The 18,140-nt window shown below is 35.7% G+C and overlaps 1 protein-coding gene across 6 annotated transcripts in view; it reads right to left on the bottom strand.

The window, feature by feature from the left end:
• Positions 1 to 9,532, bottom strand: part of NLGN1 (neuroligin 1) — a 713,955-nt gene extending 704,423 nt beyond the window's left edge. For 4 of the 6 annotated variants that reach the window (XM_068547419.1, XM_068547424.1, XM_068547423.1 and 1 more), the window contains exon 1: positions 8,885 to 9,532. In XM_068547419.1, the coding sequence (XP_068403520.1) occupies positions 8,885 to 9,377 (493 nt within the window). In that variant the 5' untranslated portion in view covers positions 9,378 to 9,532. Of the gene's footprint in view, positions 1 to 8,398; positions 8,459 to 8,884 lie in introns of all 6 variants that reach the window. The other 2 variants (XM_068547421.1, XM_068547420.1) reach the window with 1 other exon arrangement.
• Between the last annotated feature and the right edge of the window lie 8,608 nt (positions 9,533 to 18,140).

Raw genomic sequence — 18,140 nt, 5'->3', positions numbered from 1 at the left:
TTCAAGAGCAAAAAAACACAAAAATCCAATTAAAAAACAGGCAGAGGATCTGAATAGACATTTTTCCAAAGAAGACACGCAAATGGCCAATGAGTATGTAAGAAGATGCTCAACATCACTAATCATCAGGAAAACACAAATCAAAACTACAATAAGATACCACCTATAAGAATGGCAATTATCAAAAAGACAACTAATAATAAACGTTGGCAAGGATGTTGGGAAAAGGGAACTGTTGTGCATTGCTGGTGGGAATGTAAACTGGCACAGTCACTATGGAAAACAATGTGGAGGTTCCTCAAAAAATTAAAAGAAGAACTACCATATGACTCAGCAATTCCACCTCTGGACATTTATCTGAAGAAAATAAAAACACTAATTCGAAAAGATGTACCCACATGTTCATTGCAGCATGACTTACAATAGTCAAGATATGGAAACAACCTAAGTGTCCACTGATTGATAAATGGATAAAGAACACATAATAGAATACTATTAAGCCATAAAAAAATGAAACCTTGCCATTTGAGACAACTTGGATGGGCTTTGAGGGCATTATGCTAAGGGAAATAAGTCAGTGAAAGACAAATACTGTATGATCTCACTTATAAATGTGGAATTTAAAAATCAAACAAACAAACAAAAAGCAAGCTCATAGATAGAACAGAGGCTGGGGGTGAGGGGTGGTTAAAATGGGTGAAGGGGGTGTCAAAGGTACAAACTTCCAGCTATAAAATAAATAAGTCATGGGGATGTAAGGTACAGCATGGTGACTATAGCTAATAATACTGTACTGCATATTTGAAAGTTGCTAAATCTTAAAAGTTCTCATCATAAGAAAAAAATGTATGGGGATGGCTGTTAACGAGACTTATTGTGGTGATTGTTTTACAATATACACAAATATCGAATCATAATGTTGTGCACCTGAAACTAATATAATGTTACATGTCAATCATGCCTCAATAGAAAAAGGGAGAATGCCCTGTGAAGAGATACAGGGAGAAGATAGCCATCTACAAGCTAGAGAGACCTACAACAGAATCTTCCACACAGCCCTAAGAAAGAACCAACCATGCCAGTGTCTTGATCTCAGACTTCCAACCTTTAAAGCTGTGAGACCAAAATTTTCTGCTGTGTAAGTCACGCGGTTTGTGATACTTTGTACAGCAACCCTAGCAAAGAAATGACCTTATTTGGAAATAGGGCCTTAGCAAATGTAATTAAGATGAAGTCATACTGGATTGGGATGGGTCATAAATCTTATGACTGGTGTCCTAATAAGAAGGCCATGTGAAGACACAGAGACACTGGGAGACACCCAGGGAAGAAAGCCACATGACAACAGAAGTAGAGACTAGAGCAATACAACTACAAGCCAAAGAATGCCAATGACTTTTGGCAACCAGCAGAAGCTAAAAAAGAGGCAGGAAGAGTCTCCTTTAGAGCCTCCAGAAGTAACCAAAACTGCCAACTCCTTGATTTTGGGCTTCTCAGCTCCAGAACTGTGAGAGAATAAATCTCTGGTGTTTAAAGCCACACAGTTTGTGGCAATTTGTTACAGCAGCCCTAGGAATCTAATATAGGGAGTATTACATAAAGTATTCTGTCCACTTACAAAGGACTATGTGAAGATTTATGATTAGAAATTATGCTTCCACATCTAGTCCAGAGTTTAAGATTATCAAATCCAGAATGAGATTATGTGATTGTTACTAGCAAATATACGTACTGGTGTGATTTTTGAAGTTGGTCATTTCCTAAACTGCTTTAGCATGTACCACCATGGGAGGAAGAAGAAGAGGAGGAGAAATATGAAAGGACAAAAGATTATCAACAAAATCTGTAACAGAAAGTAATGTAGAAGTTAATTAAAGCAAAGATTACATCATAATTATGAAGCTAGTAGTATGTTCTATATGTGAAAACAACACTTTAAAACACGTATCATTACACTGGATAGTAGAGAGGAAAGCATTTTCTACAGAGGATTTATTCTGTGACATAGCTCTTTTTGCTGGTGGCATGTCATATGTTTTCAACTTCAACCCCAATTTCTACAAGAAAAAAAGTATTTATTCTCTGGAAAAAATGACTTGGACACCTGTAACAGTCTTTTAATCATCAGCTTCAGGAGACTCTCTCTGCCTATCAGTAGACAATGGAACAATTGACGTTGTTCTTTTAAAACTTTACAGCCCTTTTAGATCTGCTTCATTTCAGAGTTCCAACTTAAACTGTTTAGCTTTTAGAAGACTTCACCACATCTGTCCAAAGATACTAATTCAAATATGAAGCCAAATCTCTGGTTTAATCTGGTTTCCCATTTATCTTCAGACCCCAAATAAACCAGATGTTTTAATTATTTCAGTATGTAGTGATTCTTCTACTAGCAAATTGGCCACCAAATTTTCTATTTGATCTGGAATCCCACATGAACAGAATTGTTATTGTTGCTGTTGTATTGTTTTGCTTTATTCCCTCTGTTCTAAAATCATCTCCTTAAAGAAAATACAGTTGGCCACTAACAAATTATGTATATTTGGGCAGGATACTTAATCTCTTTGGTCCTCCATTTCTGCATTTGGGAATAAAAATCTCATAGGATTGTTGTGATATTAAATAAATTAATAAGGCTAAATGTCTAGAACATATTAAGAGCTCACCAATGTTAATTCTATCTCCACTTCCCTTAATGTTACACACTGAACAATTAAAATAGAAACAATCAGATGAGAATAGAATCATATTACTACTTCTACCCATGTACTCATACTCATGTACTCTGCCTAGCTACATGTTAATTTAAATTATCTACTAATGCTCTTTTTAATCCGAAACCTCCAATTGTATACTAGATCCCAACTTTCTCTAAAGATATTATTCCAGAAGTCTACCATCTTTCCTCTATATTTTTAATTGTTCCCTTCCTACTATATACAAACATTTCTCTCTTTTTAAAATTTTTTTTATTATAATAAAATTGCTTTACAATGTTGTGTTAGTTTCTGCTGTACAATGAAGTGAATCAGCTATATGTATACCTATATCCCCTCCCTCTTGGACCTCCCTCCCAACCGCCCCATCCTACCCATCTAGGTCGTCACAGAGCACCGAGCTAAGCTCCCTGTGCTATACAGCAGGTTCCCACTAGCTATCTGTTTTACACATGGTAGTGTATTTATGTCAAACCTAATCATACAAACATTTCTCTATTTCTTCCATCTTAACCTATAGCAACAAAACAACCTCTATTGTCCTTACACTTCCATTTTTTCTGCTCCTTCTTACAGCAAAACTCCTTAAAATAATTATTTATGCTTAGTGATTCCAAATCTTCAGCCATTCTCTCTTTGACCCACTCCAGTGTGTCAGACCCACACCACCCAACAAGAGTTCATTTGGTAGAGTTGATCACTCTTGTCTATTTTGATGCATTTTCTTTACTTAGCTTTTAGGACAACAAAAAATATATTGGTTTACCTCCCATCTCACATGTAATACTTTCTCAGTCTCCATAGTCTTTCCTTCTCTTCTTCCAGACCTCTTAATGTTGGAATGTCCCTGGATTAATCTTTGGTGTCATCTCTTTTCTCTATTTTCATTCAGTTCCTTTTATTCTCACTCAGCCTCATGACTTTAAAACTCTACCTTCTATATCACAATGACTCCCAAATATATATCTCCATTTATACCTCTCTCCTGAATGTCAAACTGGTTCCTTGATGTCTACACTTGGATGTCTAAGAGTCACCTCAGATTTAACATGTCCAAGCTAAACATCGTCCTTCTACTGTGCCTCCTCCTACACTATTCTACATTCCTCTTTTCTGTCTTAATTGATGGCAAATCTATTTTTCTAGACATTCAGACCAAAATCTAGGAATCTTCTCTGACTGCTCATTTTCTTTTATAATCCGTAACCAAATGAGCAAGAAATGTGATGTTTGTAATATATCTAGACTATGACTTCCATTGTTACTCCTCTGGTCTGAGCCTGGACCAGACTGACATCTTGTCCAAGCTACAACAACCTCTTATTTGCTCTCCCGGTTCCTCCATACTCTCCTACAATCTACTCTCAATAAGTCAGGCAGAATGATCTCTTTAATATAAAGTCAGATCATTCTGAATCTCATTGCCTCACTCTCTCTACTCTTTCCAGATTTACCATACCCCTAGTTGCTCCTTAAATACACAAGGCAGAATCTCATCTTAATGCCTTTGTGCTTGCTCTTTGCCATGTTCTTTCCTCAGATACTCATTTCGTTTCCTTCAGGGCTTTGAGCAAAAGAAGACAATACTGACTAACTTATTTAAAATTACCTTCACCCTCCACACCAGCACACCCAAGCCTCCATATTCTGTTTATTTCTTATCTTCTTATACCGTCTAAATTTAGTTGTTTATTGTATTTATTGTCTACAATGTGTCTCCACACACTAGTATATAAGTTCCAGAAGGGCAAGGATTTTTTAATTGTTTTTTTTTTTCACTGATGTATCTCGGGGGCCTAGAGCAGCAATCTAATCAGTACAGAGTAAGGACTCAATAAACATTTGTTCAGTGAATAATAAATTAGATAGAAATGTATAAGCATGAAGGAAGAGCATTCTGGAATATAATCCCCTTTTAAAATCCTAAACACACTGACAGTGATAGCAGTCATTTTTATACATATCTAATTAGGAAAAACTCAGTCTCTATGTTCAACAAATCACCAAATAAACCCTAAATTTATGGAAAAGGCTCTTGAATGAATTCAATAATATCTCAGGTAAAGACTACTAAGCAGAGTGTGTAAAAGTAAAATACTTAAGAAAATCAGGAATAAAATTCTCAAGGAGTCAAGAACTGTACCACAGCCATCTACAGAGATTGTAATTTTCTATACAATAAAATTAGGGTAAGTGAAAAAAATAAATTAACTTATGCAGAAACGAAAATTAATTCTGTATTCATCTCACAAGAGCTATGCAAATTATAGTCAAAGTACTGGAGAAATACAAAACTAAACAACCCTAAGGTATCCATAAGCCAATCAATTTGCTGTGGATTCTCTGGGTCCCTTGTTCCTCTTCTCATGTTTACTGCCTAATATTTGACCACTTTACTGTTTGTTGGCAACTCTCATAAGAGAGAGAACTAGAGAAGCAAAATGAAACATAAGCAAATTAAAGCTACTCCTGATAGCAGCCAGGAGGAATACGTTGGGATCTTTGTCTGGACAGTGAGAAAACATGTGTACTACTTAAAAGTATTCACTAAAATGGGTACTAAGCATGTTTTCTGGAAATCAGTTGCTAACATTGGCTTGACCCAATTCAATAAGGTGAGCATTAAACCCATCTAAAATAGAGTCAACTGATAGAATAAAAAGAATTCACGATATATTTGAATGTGCAAAAGCAAGCAGGAAGAAAAGGAGGGTAAAAGGGTGGAGACATACAAGCCTCTGCTGTAGAAATCATCTACAGGAAGTAATTTAACATAATGGAAATGCATCTAACATAAGCAAGAACTAGGGCCAAACCTGACTCCACCCACTTACTAGCAGTAGAAACTGGGTCAGAATGCTTAACTCTGAGAACCTACTTTCAAATTTGTAAAATAAGGACAGTCATATACTTTCTTCATAAAGTTTGGTGATAAATTATGTCAGTCTCTACATCCAAATTCCAGTTTCTATCCCATGTTGCCTGCCTATTTGGCCAAGTGCTGACAGTCATCTCATTTTAAGCACTCATCCTTTCCTTCAATTTTTCAAGGATAAAGCCCTGAAGAAATACCTACAGAGTAGTTAACATATGGCTAAAACTATCATGGGAAATTTTAAAAGATGGATTAAAAAGTGCAACTGGGACCTTTTGTAAATGAGAGGCAGCCTATTGGTAAAAATATGTTTTTTTCTTCAATTGTACAGGAAAAATAGTATAAAAGCTCTGTTTTAAAATTACAGCAAGGCATCTTTTGGAGGAGGGAGAAGATGTTCTTCCTTTCATACAGATTAAAGTGCAGAAAATGCTTTGTTCTTTGTAAACTTACTTGAACGTAAGTTCTATGGGAAGAGAGATCTTTGTTTCATTCATTACTGATACTGCATATAATAGGCAATTAAGAAATAGTTTTGAATGAATACAGCATACACAGATTGGCACAAGGGTGGTGGTCCATCTGCCTCTGCAGATGACCATAAACAATTAAAAAAAGAAGAGATAAATAATAAGCCAGAATTTTATTAGCACCTAGATAAAATGCAACACAACTATTCCTATACTTCCTAAACTTCCACAATTCTGTTGAAGAACTCACAGCCCATATGCAGTATATATATTAGCATATGCATAAATATGAAATGACTAATATTTTTTGAACCAGGAAAATATGATTTCCTGACGTGAATAGACCCTTCACGATACAGAAGGAAAAAAAAGCTGAAAGTTTGGGGAAAAAAGTTCTATTCCTCTGCTTAAAAGTCAAGCTCTAAACTTTGATTTTGTTTATTTTTTTAAAAGACTATTTATATACAACATTGCATTTAAATTATTTGTTATTTAGATGTTAGGATAATATACAAAGAGCTAATAAACAGCATAACTTAGTTATTAATAATAAATACCAAAGTGAACCAATGTTTTAGAATTTTTAATATGAAAACACAGTAGATTTGGACTATAAACCACAGACTGATGTAGGTATCTATAGATCTTGTCCTCAGGCTAATTATAAAGTAGTTCAAATTTTGCCAAAGTAAATAGCACAGCCTACATACTTCTTTGCCAACTCTCTCATAAAGCAGATGGAACCAACAATCGAAAGAACCATGAAAAAGAATTTTTTAATGAATCCATTTCCTTCTGAAGCTGTATGAGAAGAAGGTCACTTTCTTACTTACTAGCTTACCTTTTGATGTCCTTATCATTTTTTTGATTGTACATATTTTTATGTATTATGCTATATTTATGCATTCTTCAATAGCATCTTTATTTATGACTTTGTGAATCAACATCTTTGTGATAGGAGGCAAAAGTCACTTAGCTAATTACACATGCTTGATAAGCTGCATAATAATAACTACTGCAGACTGTATATTAGTTGAAAGCATATAAATTACTGCAGTTATTCTCATTTGGGAAAAAACAAGAGACTTTTTTAGTTACCTAAAACATCTTTGTTGCCTCCATATCCACCTTCTTAAGTATACTATTCTTTTAACCCAAATCATGACATTAATAATAAAATAAAGGTTAAATTCCATTCTATCAGTCTGATCAAAGAAATAGGAACAAAAACAAAACAAAATTCAATTTAATGCAAATACTTCTGATCTGCAATTGAGGATTTGGTGATATGAAGCTTCTTCCGCATAATGCAATCCCAATGAAAAAAAGAGTTTAGACGTTCCCCACCCCACAAGAATGCTGTAATGAAATCTGACTTGGTCCAGCCAAGAGATCAGAAGTGCACAGAGAGAGAGAGAGAATGTACAGAACTGGAATATTAATATGACTTCTGTATGAAGACTGAAAATTCTACAAAGTTATAATAAGGTCAAAATAACACAGATAATTTACTGCCAGAGAAAATCATACTCTCCTATGAGTGATTTACTAGATGTTCTATAAAAATGGAGTGTGGACAAGCTACATTCAGATGCAAGCTTGCAGCTGTCAGTGTCTACATTTGCTCAATCTGGCTAGAGGATGCTTTGAAGGTTGATTTAATTGTAGCTTCTGAATCATGTTCTTCCCTATGTTTTAAATTGTTTAACATAAATATAAAAATGTTAAAGCAATTTTAAGACTGTAAATATTTAGTATAAAAAGCTGCAAAATCTCATTTTTTTCTGGAAGAGTGACTGAAAACGGAAAGACTGTCTGGGAAAAAATACCATTACTTAATAATGGTAATTGTCCAACAGTTATGGCAAATTTACCCTTATATGAGAGAGTTCATAGGGTGTTCAGAAGGAACTAAGGATAAACAAACGTTTGTGACTGAATTGATCAATTTTAAGAGAAACAAGAATCTATTATCTGTAGAAAAGGGTTCGGAGATCAAAGCTGAACAGCTGGGAAGGCAGCATCTTTGGGTTCCCTGCAGGCAATGTAATAACCTAAGTATCTTTTTCTCTATACACAAACTCAAAGCAGAGATTCAACTCCTGTCCATGCCACCAGCGCCAGCACACAGGGCACCACCAATGAGCTTTGTCAATGTCATCTACTCAGCTAGAGCTCTCCTCAACCATCTTTCTATTCTTTGACAGGCTTCATTAAATTCCAAATATCGCCTAACCATTCACTTCCCAGCATCAACAAATCATCCTTAGGGAGAATATCTTGTTCTTCCTCTGCAAGCTGTTTCCCCCATTTTTTATTTTCACTTTTATACATACCTCCTTTTCTACATATTTTCTTGCCGGGTTTTCTGGTACATTCCTTGGATATTCTTTTTACTGAAAAATGAATAGAAGACTAGAAAATAACATGGCGCTCCATCACAGACCGCCGGAACATGCAACACCACTATCTAACTTAATACGCTCCTGCGTTTACTGAGTGCGAAAGATCCCCAATTCGCTGAGCCTGCACATGCAATGGAGAAATGTTGATGCATCTTCTCAGAAGTCATTCGGTAGGAAATGGAAATTAGGAACCCATTTCTACCTAAATATACGTGCTGCAGAGGAAAGAAAATGAGTAGGCACAGGAAAAAAATAAGAACGCCAACACACATAAACAAAAAGAGCTGCATGCACACATGTAAAATATGTCTACATGCCGACAGGAAAAGCCATGCATGCTACCAGTACACATGAATTCATATTGTTAGAATAGAAAAATATAAATATATCTCCCTGTTTTTCCTGTAGTAAACTCACCATCCTCAGTTGGGACGTATATATTTAAATACAGGCAATCTTCACTCTGGTCTTGTACATATGATGAAACCACATCCAAGTTATTAGTAAACCACACAGGAAGCATGACTTCTGGCAATCTGCCATCAATGATATTCTGGGGACACACAGGAGCAAACTGAGTAGCATTCCTGATATCTGACCAAGGAGATGGTGGTTCTGGAGGCTGAAAACGATGTTCTCCTGTTGGCGGGGCTGCATATGGAATGCCAAGAAACTGAATAACAGGACCCAAAATGTCATTATTGAGTTCTTTCTTAATCCCTCTTATCTTGCCGAAGTTGGTAGTCACCAGTGGGTCTCCATCATCCAATTTTTGTGAGAGCACGTGGGCAGCCTGAAGCAAACAGCCCAACACACAAAGAGTCAATGAGGCACCCAATCCCCTGTGTACCAAGCATGCCATTACTGCTCTCCAAACATAAGCTGGCCACATGCATCTGGGCAGTGCCATGGTCCCACATCAGTTGTGTAGTTGTCTGGTTGCAGTGAGGCAAAGGTGTTTGTATCCACTTGAGAAAAACCGTATAACGGTAGAATACACCTCAGATTTCTCAAAGGTGAGCTTGTCAAGAAAAGCTCAGAAAGCTCTTCATGCAGCCAGTATCTCCCATTGATTTCACATGTATTGAAGTAGCATCTTCAATCATCGCTATTTATCAGACCATATCCTATTGACCATTCTGTTTTCCATAGTAGCAATGTAGTGAGAGTGGCCATTGACTGTACATTTCCCTCTTATAAATCAAATCCAGTTAGCTGCAGGTCTATATCCTAGAGAAAATGAAAATAAATCATTAGTACAAACAAGCTAAAATAGACAGAGTGATAACTAGATGTTTTACAAGCTACAGAAATACTTTAATAGTGGCTGGAGTCAGGTGAGTTAAATACTACCATAGGAAAATTATGGTTTGATGTGAGATGACAGATGAAATAACTGATTATTAGAATATTGAGAAACTTGCCTCCTGGCTTTATACACATTTAATAGAAAGCAGGCCTTGTTAAAATATACAGTTTCAGGAGCATTTCACAGTACAGTTTTCTTAAAATACTGAAGGTTATGTGTGAAATTTTCCCTTTATTCAAAGTCTTCAATCACTTTAAGGGACCACAGTATTAATCACCAAACATACTAAAAATTAGAATTCAGTAGCAGAAAACCTTTTTAAAAATATTGGTAGGGAATTAGTCGAATGTAAACAAACTTTGTAAGAATGACTATATCTATTAAACAAACAAACAAATAAGAAGATGGTCCCCAATCCTGTGCTATATAGAAAAAAACAAAGATTATGTTAGAACAAGAAAACCAATATTAGTTCAACTATGATCATTTAAGTGTAACTACCTTATAAGGTCAATCTCCTTGTTATTTCTCAAAAGTATACATAAAATCATTGGCTATAGCTCCTTCACCTTAAATTAAGATTCAAGAATTTAAAAGACAAAATGCGTTTAGACACAACTTGAAAAAGAGACAGAAGTTGGCATCATTTTTTGCAGACTTTATTTTTTATCATCTAGGTAGCTATATATTTTAGATATCAGTAAATTTGCAACAGGAAAATTAACTTCCGAGTCAAAGTCAATATATTTTAAATTACAAATGTTCTCACTACCTGTTAAAGATCAAAAGAACAATACAAAAAGAAAAGAGTGCAGCAGTTTAAAAGAACAAGCATACCTAATCATAGCGTTGCATACTAACAGTAATCAAACATCTAACACTCTTTACCCAGTCCAACTTAGGATGCATCAGAATAAAATGTAACATTCAGTGCAATGCAATTCACAGTGTAATCTTTCGTTAACTGCAAAATAGCACACAACTGGACAAATTTGTCTTTTCTTGTTCAAGCAATATTTTAAAGTGCTTAGTTTGAAAATAACAGTGTTGATTTGTATTATAGATGGTTCTATCCTGTCATATTATGGGAAGATTCCTGAAGAAGTGCTGGTCTGGCAGTGAGGCTGTCCTGACTTTATATTATTGAAAAGGAGATTGCAAAAACTATATAGGGCAGCAGGAGATTTGGTTCAAGCCTGATGTTCCTTTAGCTCTGAACAATTCATCACAGATGGCAATAAGAAGATAAATGTCTTTCTTCAAGAATACTTGTCTGTGTTAATTCTCATACCTTTGTTGTGAAAGCACATTAACATACAAAAGACAGGTTTAGACCCATCCCATTTCTGTGCCAGAACTCTAGCATGTGTTGAAGATTTAGCTACACAAACCCACTTCTGTTAAGAGTACATAATGCTCATTCTTGCACAGAATCGTGGTGGGCCACAGCATGACTAAGTCTTTCCTACTCACCTTTTGGTGTTAAAAAGCAGCATTTTGACACCTAAAATAGAGAACCTGTGGTGAGGACTTAAAAAATCTCCATCACCATATTTTATTCAGCTTAATTTTCAAATACACTGATTTCTAAAAATTCTTCTTTACATACTTGGTATCTCATCCAGAATAAAAAGTACTTGTTTGGCATATGGACACCAAGGGGGGAAAGTGGGGTGGGGTGGTGGTGGTGCGATGAATTGGGAGATTGGGATTGACATATATATACTAACATGTATAAAACAGATGACTAATAAGAACGTGCTGTATAAAAAATAAATAAAATAAAATTCAAAAATTAAAAAAAAGTACTTGTTTGGTTATCTACAAAATAACACTCATTTTTGTACTCACAAATCCTTAACTGTGTTAAAAATAAAAGGGCTGCTGTTTCCCACTTTAATGTACTACTTTCACACAAATTGTGGAGGATGAGAATTCTGCATTCCATGGCAAATTTTCAAATTCTAATGGTTAGCTTTTAAGGTTACAAAAATATCCCATTATACATGGGCTTACCTGTATAATTACAGTATCGGCCCCAAATATTTTTCAGAGGTCACTGTTATAATAATAACAGTTGCCCAAGGTTAATGTAAAAATATGGCTTGTTTAAATAACTGAAAATTTACATATATACATGTATATATATGCCTAAATTTAAAGACTCTCAAATTTGTTGGCAGGGTTTTTTTTTCCCTATTTATTGGTGCTTCCTTAGTACAGTATATGCCAAACCCTTAGCTTTTAGGCATTTACATCTCATTTACAACAACAATAAAAACTAGCTTCAACAGTTATCTCCTTTTTACTTACAAGGAACTGAGACTTAGAGGTTAAGTACCTTGGCCCAGGTCTCTCAGCTAAACAATAGCAGATCCAGGAGCCCACTGGCATCTACTTTAAAGGCCATCCTCTTGATCATTACACATGATACAGTCTCTCACTTCACAATTAACACTTTTTTAAAAACTGATCCTAGTGCATTTAAAATTGAATTGTAAAAGCGTTTTATGTTCCTTCAGAAGACAGAATGGAGGTAAATACTCTGACAATTTCATAGAAACAGAGAAATTTAAATGGTCTACCCTGTTCTTATTGGCACTTTAGATTTTGTTACCTTTTTTACCTTTTTTTACTTTACATTGAATGCAGTGATTGGGTATCCATATGTGTTTACACAAGATCATGTTAAAATAATAAGGAGTAACCCCAAAAAGCCCAACTTCATAATAGCATAAATGCCCATTAACAGATATTGATAAATGAATTATGATATATTCACAAATTATAATTCTATACTTCAGTGCAAATAAAGAACCTAGACCTAAATATATCAGCATGAATAAACCTCAATATTTTTGAAAAAAGATTAGATATAGTAAAATGCTATTTAAATAAAGCTTAAAATATGAAAAACAAAACTACATATTATTCACAGATGCATAAATATGTAATAACAGAATATTTTTTATCCATGGGTAGGGAGAAAAGGGTATGAAATGAGTTCTAGCAATTAATTAATGTTATTAATTGATTAATTGGAACTATGAATGATAATCTGGGATGAGGCCTTAAAAGACCACAATTAACTACAGCAAGTTTTACAAATCTAAGATTTGATGGTGTTGGGTGACACACGCGAGCACACACATCTTTGTTATGGAATTCTCTGTATTTTTCTGTATGTTTGAAATATTTTATAATAAATACATTAAAATAATGAGGTCAGAAAAGCCTTATTCAGCAGTCCAGGCAAGTAGATGAGCTTATCAATCCACACAGGACTAGCTTTCTCTGACTTTGCAGTAGGTGGAGATACTAGCTCACAAATTCCTCCATTATTCCTCCCTTTGGGTTAAAGCATGTGCAATCCCACTGAGATAAATAAAACAAAAATAAATAACATTTAAAAAAACATAATAAATGGGAATATATTATCTCCTTGCATTAATTTGTCATAACACCTGGTCCATCAACTAGTTTGTTCCTGAGTGACCCAGATCAAAGAGATGATGCTGGAGAGAGTAGAGAGAAATTTCTAGGACATTAAATAATCACAGTGGGTGGCCACATGCGTCCAATTTTTCCTTCACTCAACAAACATTTATTGGATATGTATAAGGTATAAGCTATTGTGCTAAATCCTATGAGGATTTAAAGATAAGTACAATCTAGTCATTGTTCCCAAGTAGCTACAATATTGTAAAGATCTGAATTGATTACACGCTTATCACCAGAGCTGCATGGAGCTTGGCCAATGCTACACAACTGATGGTTGTTATTTACCATAGTTATGTTCTATAAAGTCACTGCAAACACTTAATTAGGGAATATGAATCCATTGCTCCGAGGGAAATGCATCTGTATACATACATGCATGTGTGCATGTGTATGTGCATATACACACAAACATATATTATACATACACATTTCACATAGTTATAAATTATCATCTTAAACCCTAAAAACAATTCATCCTAGTAGAGTCTATTTTCTTTATTTTACAAAAGAGAAAACAAAGTTCAGAAGTGTTTAGTGACTTGTCTGAGGCCACCTCATTAATAGATGCCAGAGTTGGGACTCAAATTCCCTCCACCGGGCCCCAGAGCTGGAGCTTCTTTCACTGTACTGCATTCTCTACCATCTCCATCCTCTGTTCATCTCTGCATGAGAGCTGAAACCAGAAGTCAGATCATCACCTTGCTCAACCTCAGCAGGAAGCACGCTCATGGGGTGACTCACATTTTTTGTTGCTTTGCTCATGTCTGTGAATGACTGCAAAAGCACTATGAGTATTGACTTTGGGGCTATGAATAAATTTTAGTGAACATGCAAATTTGCAATCCAGATCCAGAAATAATGAAGACTGACTGTATTAACTAAAGATAAATAATGTTTCACACCTATGAATCTATAAGTTGTTTTGAAGTCAGAACATAGCCTGGCAACAGCACTTAGTAATAATAATGGGATTTAAGAGTTGGATTTAGTAATAATAATTTAATAATAATTGCATTTAGTAATAACTGGATTCAGTGGAGTGTGGCAGTTTACAATGGCCAACCCTGGCCATGTAACTGAAATGTGCTTATGGGAACGGTTCACTGTAAGAGAACCTGACCACCAGCAGATTGTGGGCTTCCTATACCAAGATGTTTCACATGCACGCTGTTGGTGGTTCAAGACCTGGAGACAAGGGGTATCCCGTGGGACCCAGGAATGGGAGAACAAAGAAGCCTGAGTCTGAGATTTACAGACCCTATTCAATGCATACCCTTCTCCTGCTGTTGCTCTATTATATTATTTGCCTGTAATAAAGCTGTCCAATGAGTATAAACTATTTGAGTCCTGTGAGTCCGTTCAGTAACTGACCACTTAAAGTAAATACTGTGTAATTAATTCACATAGTAATTAAAAATGAGACGAATAAACAAATGAATGCAATCAGAAAAAAAAATGTTCTTAGGCTTTAAAAGGAGAGACAGGTCTACCTTGAATTAGTGGATAAGGAAGGAGTTCATGAATCAAGGGGAATATGAGCTGGGCCTCAAAGAATTGGACAAACACTGATGGTTACAGAAGGAATTCCAGGTAGAGGGCACATTCTAGAAACAGTGGAAAAGATATGTAGTGGTAGTGTGGTGCTCAACCTCCCTGAGAGCAGCTCACACTCCAAGGAGAAAGTCCACGCCAGTGTAGAAAGGTCTGGTCTTCTTGCCTCATTGCAGACCCACTCTGAGGGGCCATCCCAGCCCCAGAGCCCCCTGTGGAAAGGGGCCAAGGGAGGAGTTGGCTGTGATTCCCTGACTGCCCCCCCAGGTGTTTTTCCCAACAGTATGTCCAAATAAACTTTTAGCAGGCAAACCTCCATCTCAGAGTCTTTATATTTTTTTCCCTGGGAAACCTGACCTATGACAGAAAGGAAAGCAGCAGCCACATTTGAGGAGGGCACAGTTTAGTTTGGGCAGAACACAGAGTAAATGAGGTTGAGCATTGGATGAGACTGGAAAAGGCAGGTTACAGCCAAATCAAGCAAGCCCTTAATTAAAAGGCTAAAGAGTTTGGATTTTATTCACTGGATGATGAAAAACCATTAAATATGCTTAGCAGGGGAAGAGTATTATCAAATCTATTCACAAGAAAATTAAACTGGCAGTACTGTGGAGCAGAGATACCCAGAGCAGTGTGTTTATACCCCACCACAAGAGTACCAGATGCGAGAAGGGAAGTAAATCGTTGAACTTCTATGTATTGTAATATTTTTATAAAGCAAAAAGAGAAAGAAATTAAGCTTTGCTAATATGAATATATGGTTTCATGCCAGTGTCTTCACGTGGCTGTGTGATGCACACAGCACTTGAGATGTTCTTTGGAAGGTGATGGCTCTATACTGCGGTGGGTTTGCCAGCAGTGGCATTTTGTTGTTGTTATCGTTCCTTTTCAATGTTTGGTGATGGATTAGAGTTAATCTCACTGGATAAGCAGATGTATACCTTTTTCATCATGTTTTAGTTCATGTAACCCTCAAAAAATTGGCTACTACCTTAAGATTTTCCCACAAGATATAGATTAAAGGAAATACTAGTAATAGAATAAGGACAAAAAAAGAGCAGAAATGAAACTTCTCCTAGTTCTAGCATAAGTTCTTCTTCAGCTACATTGCAAACCTGAAAATAATGGCTATCTAATCATATATAATAACAAGCAGACAAAAATATTTGAAAACATCAAAAAGATAACTTTGAAATGCAAATTTATATCCGTTTTAGTAGCTGTGAACTGTGCCCTAAGAATCTCTACATCTTGAGCTATTAATGAATCATGGGAAGAAGGCATCAAGTTTATGTTAAAAAAAAAAACAAAAAACTGACATCTTTCTCATCACTTAGTGTCTATTTTTGTGTATGTTTTGCAATCTGATGGTAGAGATATTTATGTAGGAGTATAAGTATATATTTTATACTTTTTTATGATTTGGTTATCAAAAACAGAGGATTATGTGACCACAAAGGTGTGGAAACCATTTCCTTAGTGAATGAACTGGTGGGAAAGAAACTGGAAACAGTTTTATTTTCATCTTCAGTTTGAAGTACAGCTAAATACATCCACATTTATGTGAAAATGACATCAAAAAAAGCTAATATTATAGATCACCAAATATTTGCCAAGCTCTGTCCAAAGCACTTTACATTCAGTCCTCACAACAAAATTATAAGCCAAGTATTATTATCTGAGATGAGGAAAATGAGGCTTTATGTGGTTAGATAACTTTCCTAAGGCCACAAAGCTAAAATAAATAAATAAATTAAATAAATAAATAAATAAATAAATAAATAAATAAAAAGGCAGACTCCCTAACTCTAAAGAATATGTCCTGAACCTTTATGATACATGACATTTTGCTTTGCTCCTGAATGAGACAAACTCAATAAAGTCATACGCTCAGTTTGAAGGTTTTCAGGAGAGTGAAATACACAGGACACCAACAGGAGGGAAATATGAAGGTGGCTGATTAGCTTGCTGAGGTTAATTAATATGCATAATTTGGAGCGGCTCCAAATGGTGTGGTATTGAAAGTTTTTCCAGCAACATTCCATAACCTGGGTCACAGAGTAAATGATAGCAGTTAGGATTAGGGATAAGCAAGGCAAGAATGGTAGAATTTCAAGGAGCAAAGGTTATAAGAAATGGTAATTCTAGTGTTGAATAGATTAACTAAATCTGGGTAGGAAGGCAGGGAGAACCAGAAGGGTACAAGGAGAAAAGGTAAGAAAGAATTAGAACCAAAAATCACAAAGATGGGAATATCAAAGTTCAAGACCTTAATCATGTAGAAGTTCAAGGTCTATCACAGCCCATGTTGTGGCCATACCAACACATAGCTATGGAGAACATGGTGACAAGTATATACTGGCATGATCATCATTAATTAATTAATAACTTGATTAATGCTAGCACCAACAAGTATGGACTGGGGCCAGTGAGCTAACTACATCATCTCATTTAGCTGTGTCTAAATACCATGAGTTAGAGATAATTATCATCTCTATGTAACAGATAATTAAACTAAAGATCAGAAACACAAAGCCACTGAAACACTTTTCAATAAAAAAAGAAAACATTTTTATGAACGTAGGGAGTTCCAACAAATAGAAAGAGATAAGGCAGAAGAATTTAGAGACTCTAAAGATAAACTCTGTCTCTTCCTCAATTCTGTCCAGAGCCTCCTTCTAGGAGGAAGGGTAGGCAGGCCTCAACGGGTTCCCAGGTTACCTCCCCTTCTCCCTTCCTTCACAGAACATGTAAGCAGGGTTCTACTTGTTCTCTCTCTCCTTGTGCTATTTCTACTCTGAATGAACTTCTCCAATGATGTAAGTAAATAACAGAGAAAATAGAATGTTACAGAGAAAAGGCAAACTAAAATTTGACACAAATAGGAGAAAAAAATTTTACCAACAAAATATTTTAACAGGAAAAAATCACAAGTATATCACAGAGGTTATACCTGGTAGCAAACTATCTTTGTGAAAAAACAATATTAACTAAAACAAACAAACAAAACACAGCACTGGGAGCCATGGTCAGTGAATTGGACCCAACTTGTTTACCAGGATCTTCCTTACTGAAAAATACTCTCCCCATCAGATTTTGCCTGGAGGGACTCCAGCTAGGATCCCTTAAGATCTGGCTCAAATGTCAGTACTTCCATCTCAGATCCTCCCAGTCACAAAAACACTCCCTCCTCGCAACTCTCAAAGCATTTGTTGCCTTTCTTGTAACTGAACCTGTAGTACTTTTTACTGCAGTAATTTGTAAACTTGGATTCCCTATTCATTCTTATATTATTACATCATTTAGTGTCAG

Source organism: Eschrichtius robustus, chromosome 6 (genome assembly GCF_028021215.1).
Source record: "Eschrichtius robustus isolate mEscRob2 chromosome 6, mEscRob2.pri, whole genome shotgun sequence".
Lineage (NCBI taxonomy): Eukaryota > Metazoa > Chordata > Mammalia > Artiodactyla > Eschrichtiidae > Eschrichtius > Eschrichtius robustus.
The sequence above is the reverse complement of the archived record's forward strand: the minus strand, read 5'-3'. Positions and strand labels throughout refer to the sequence as shown.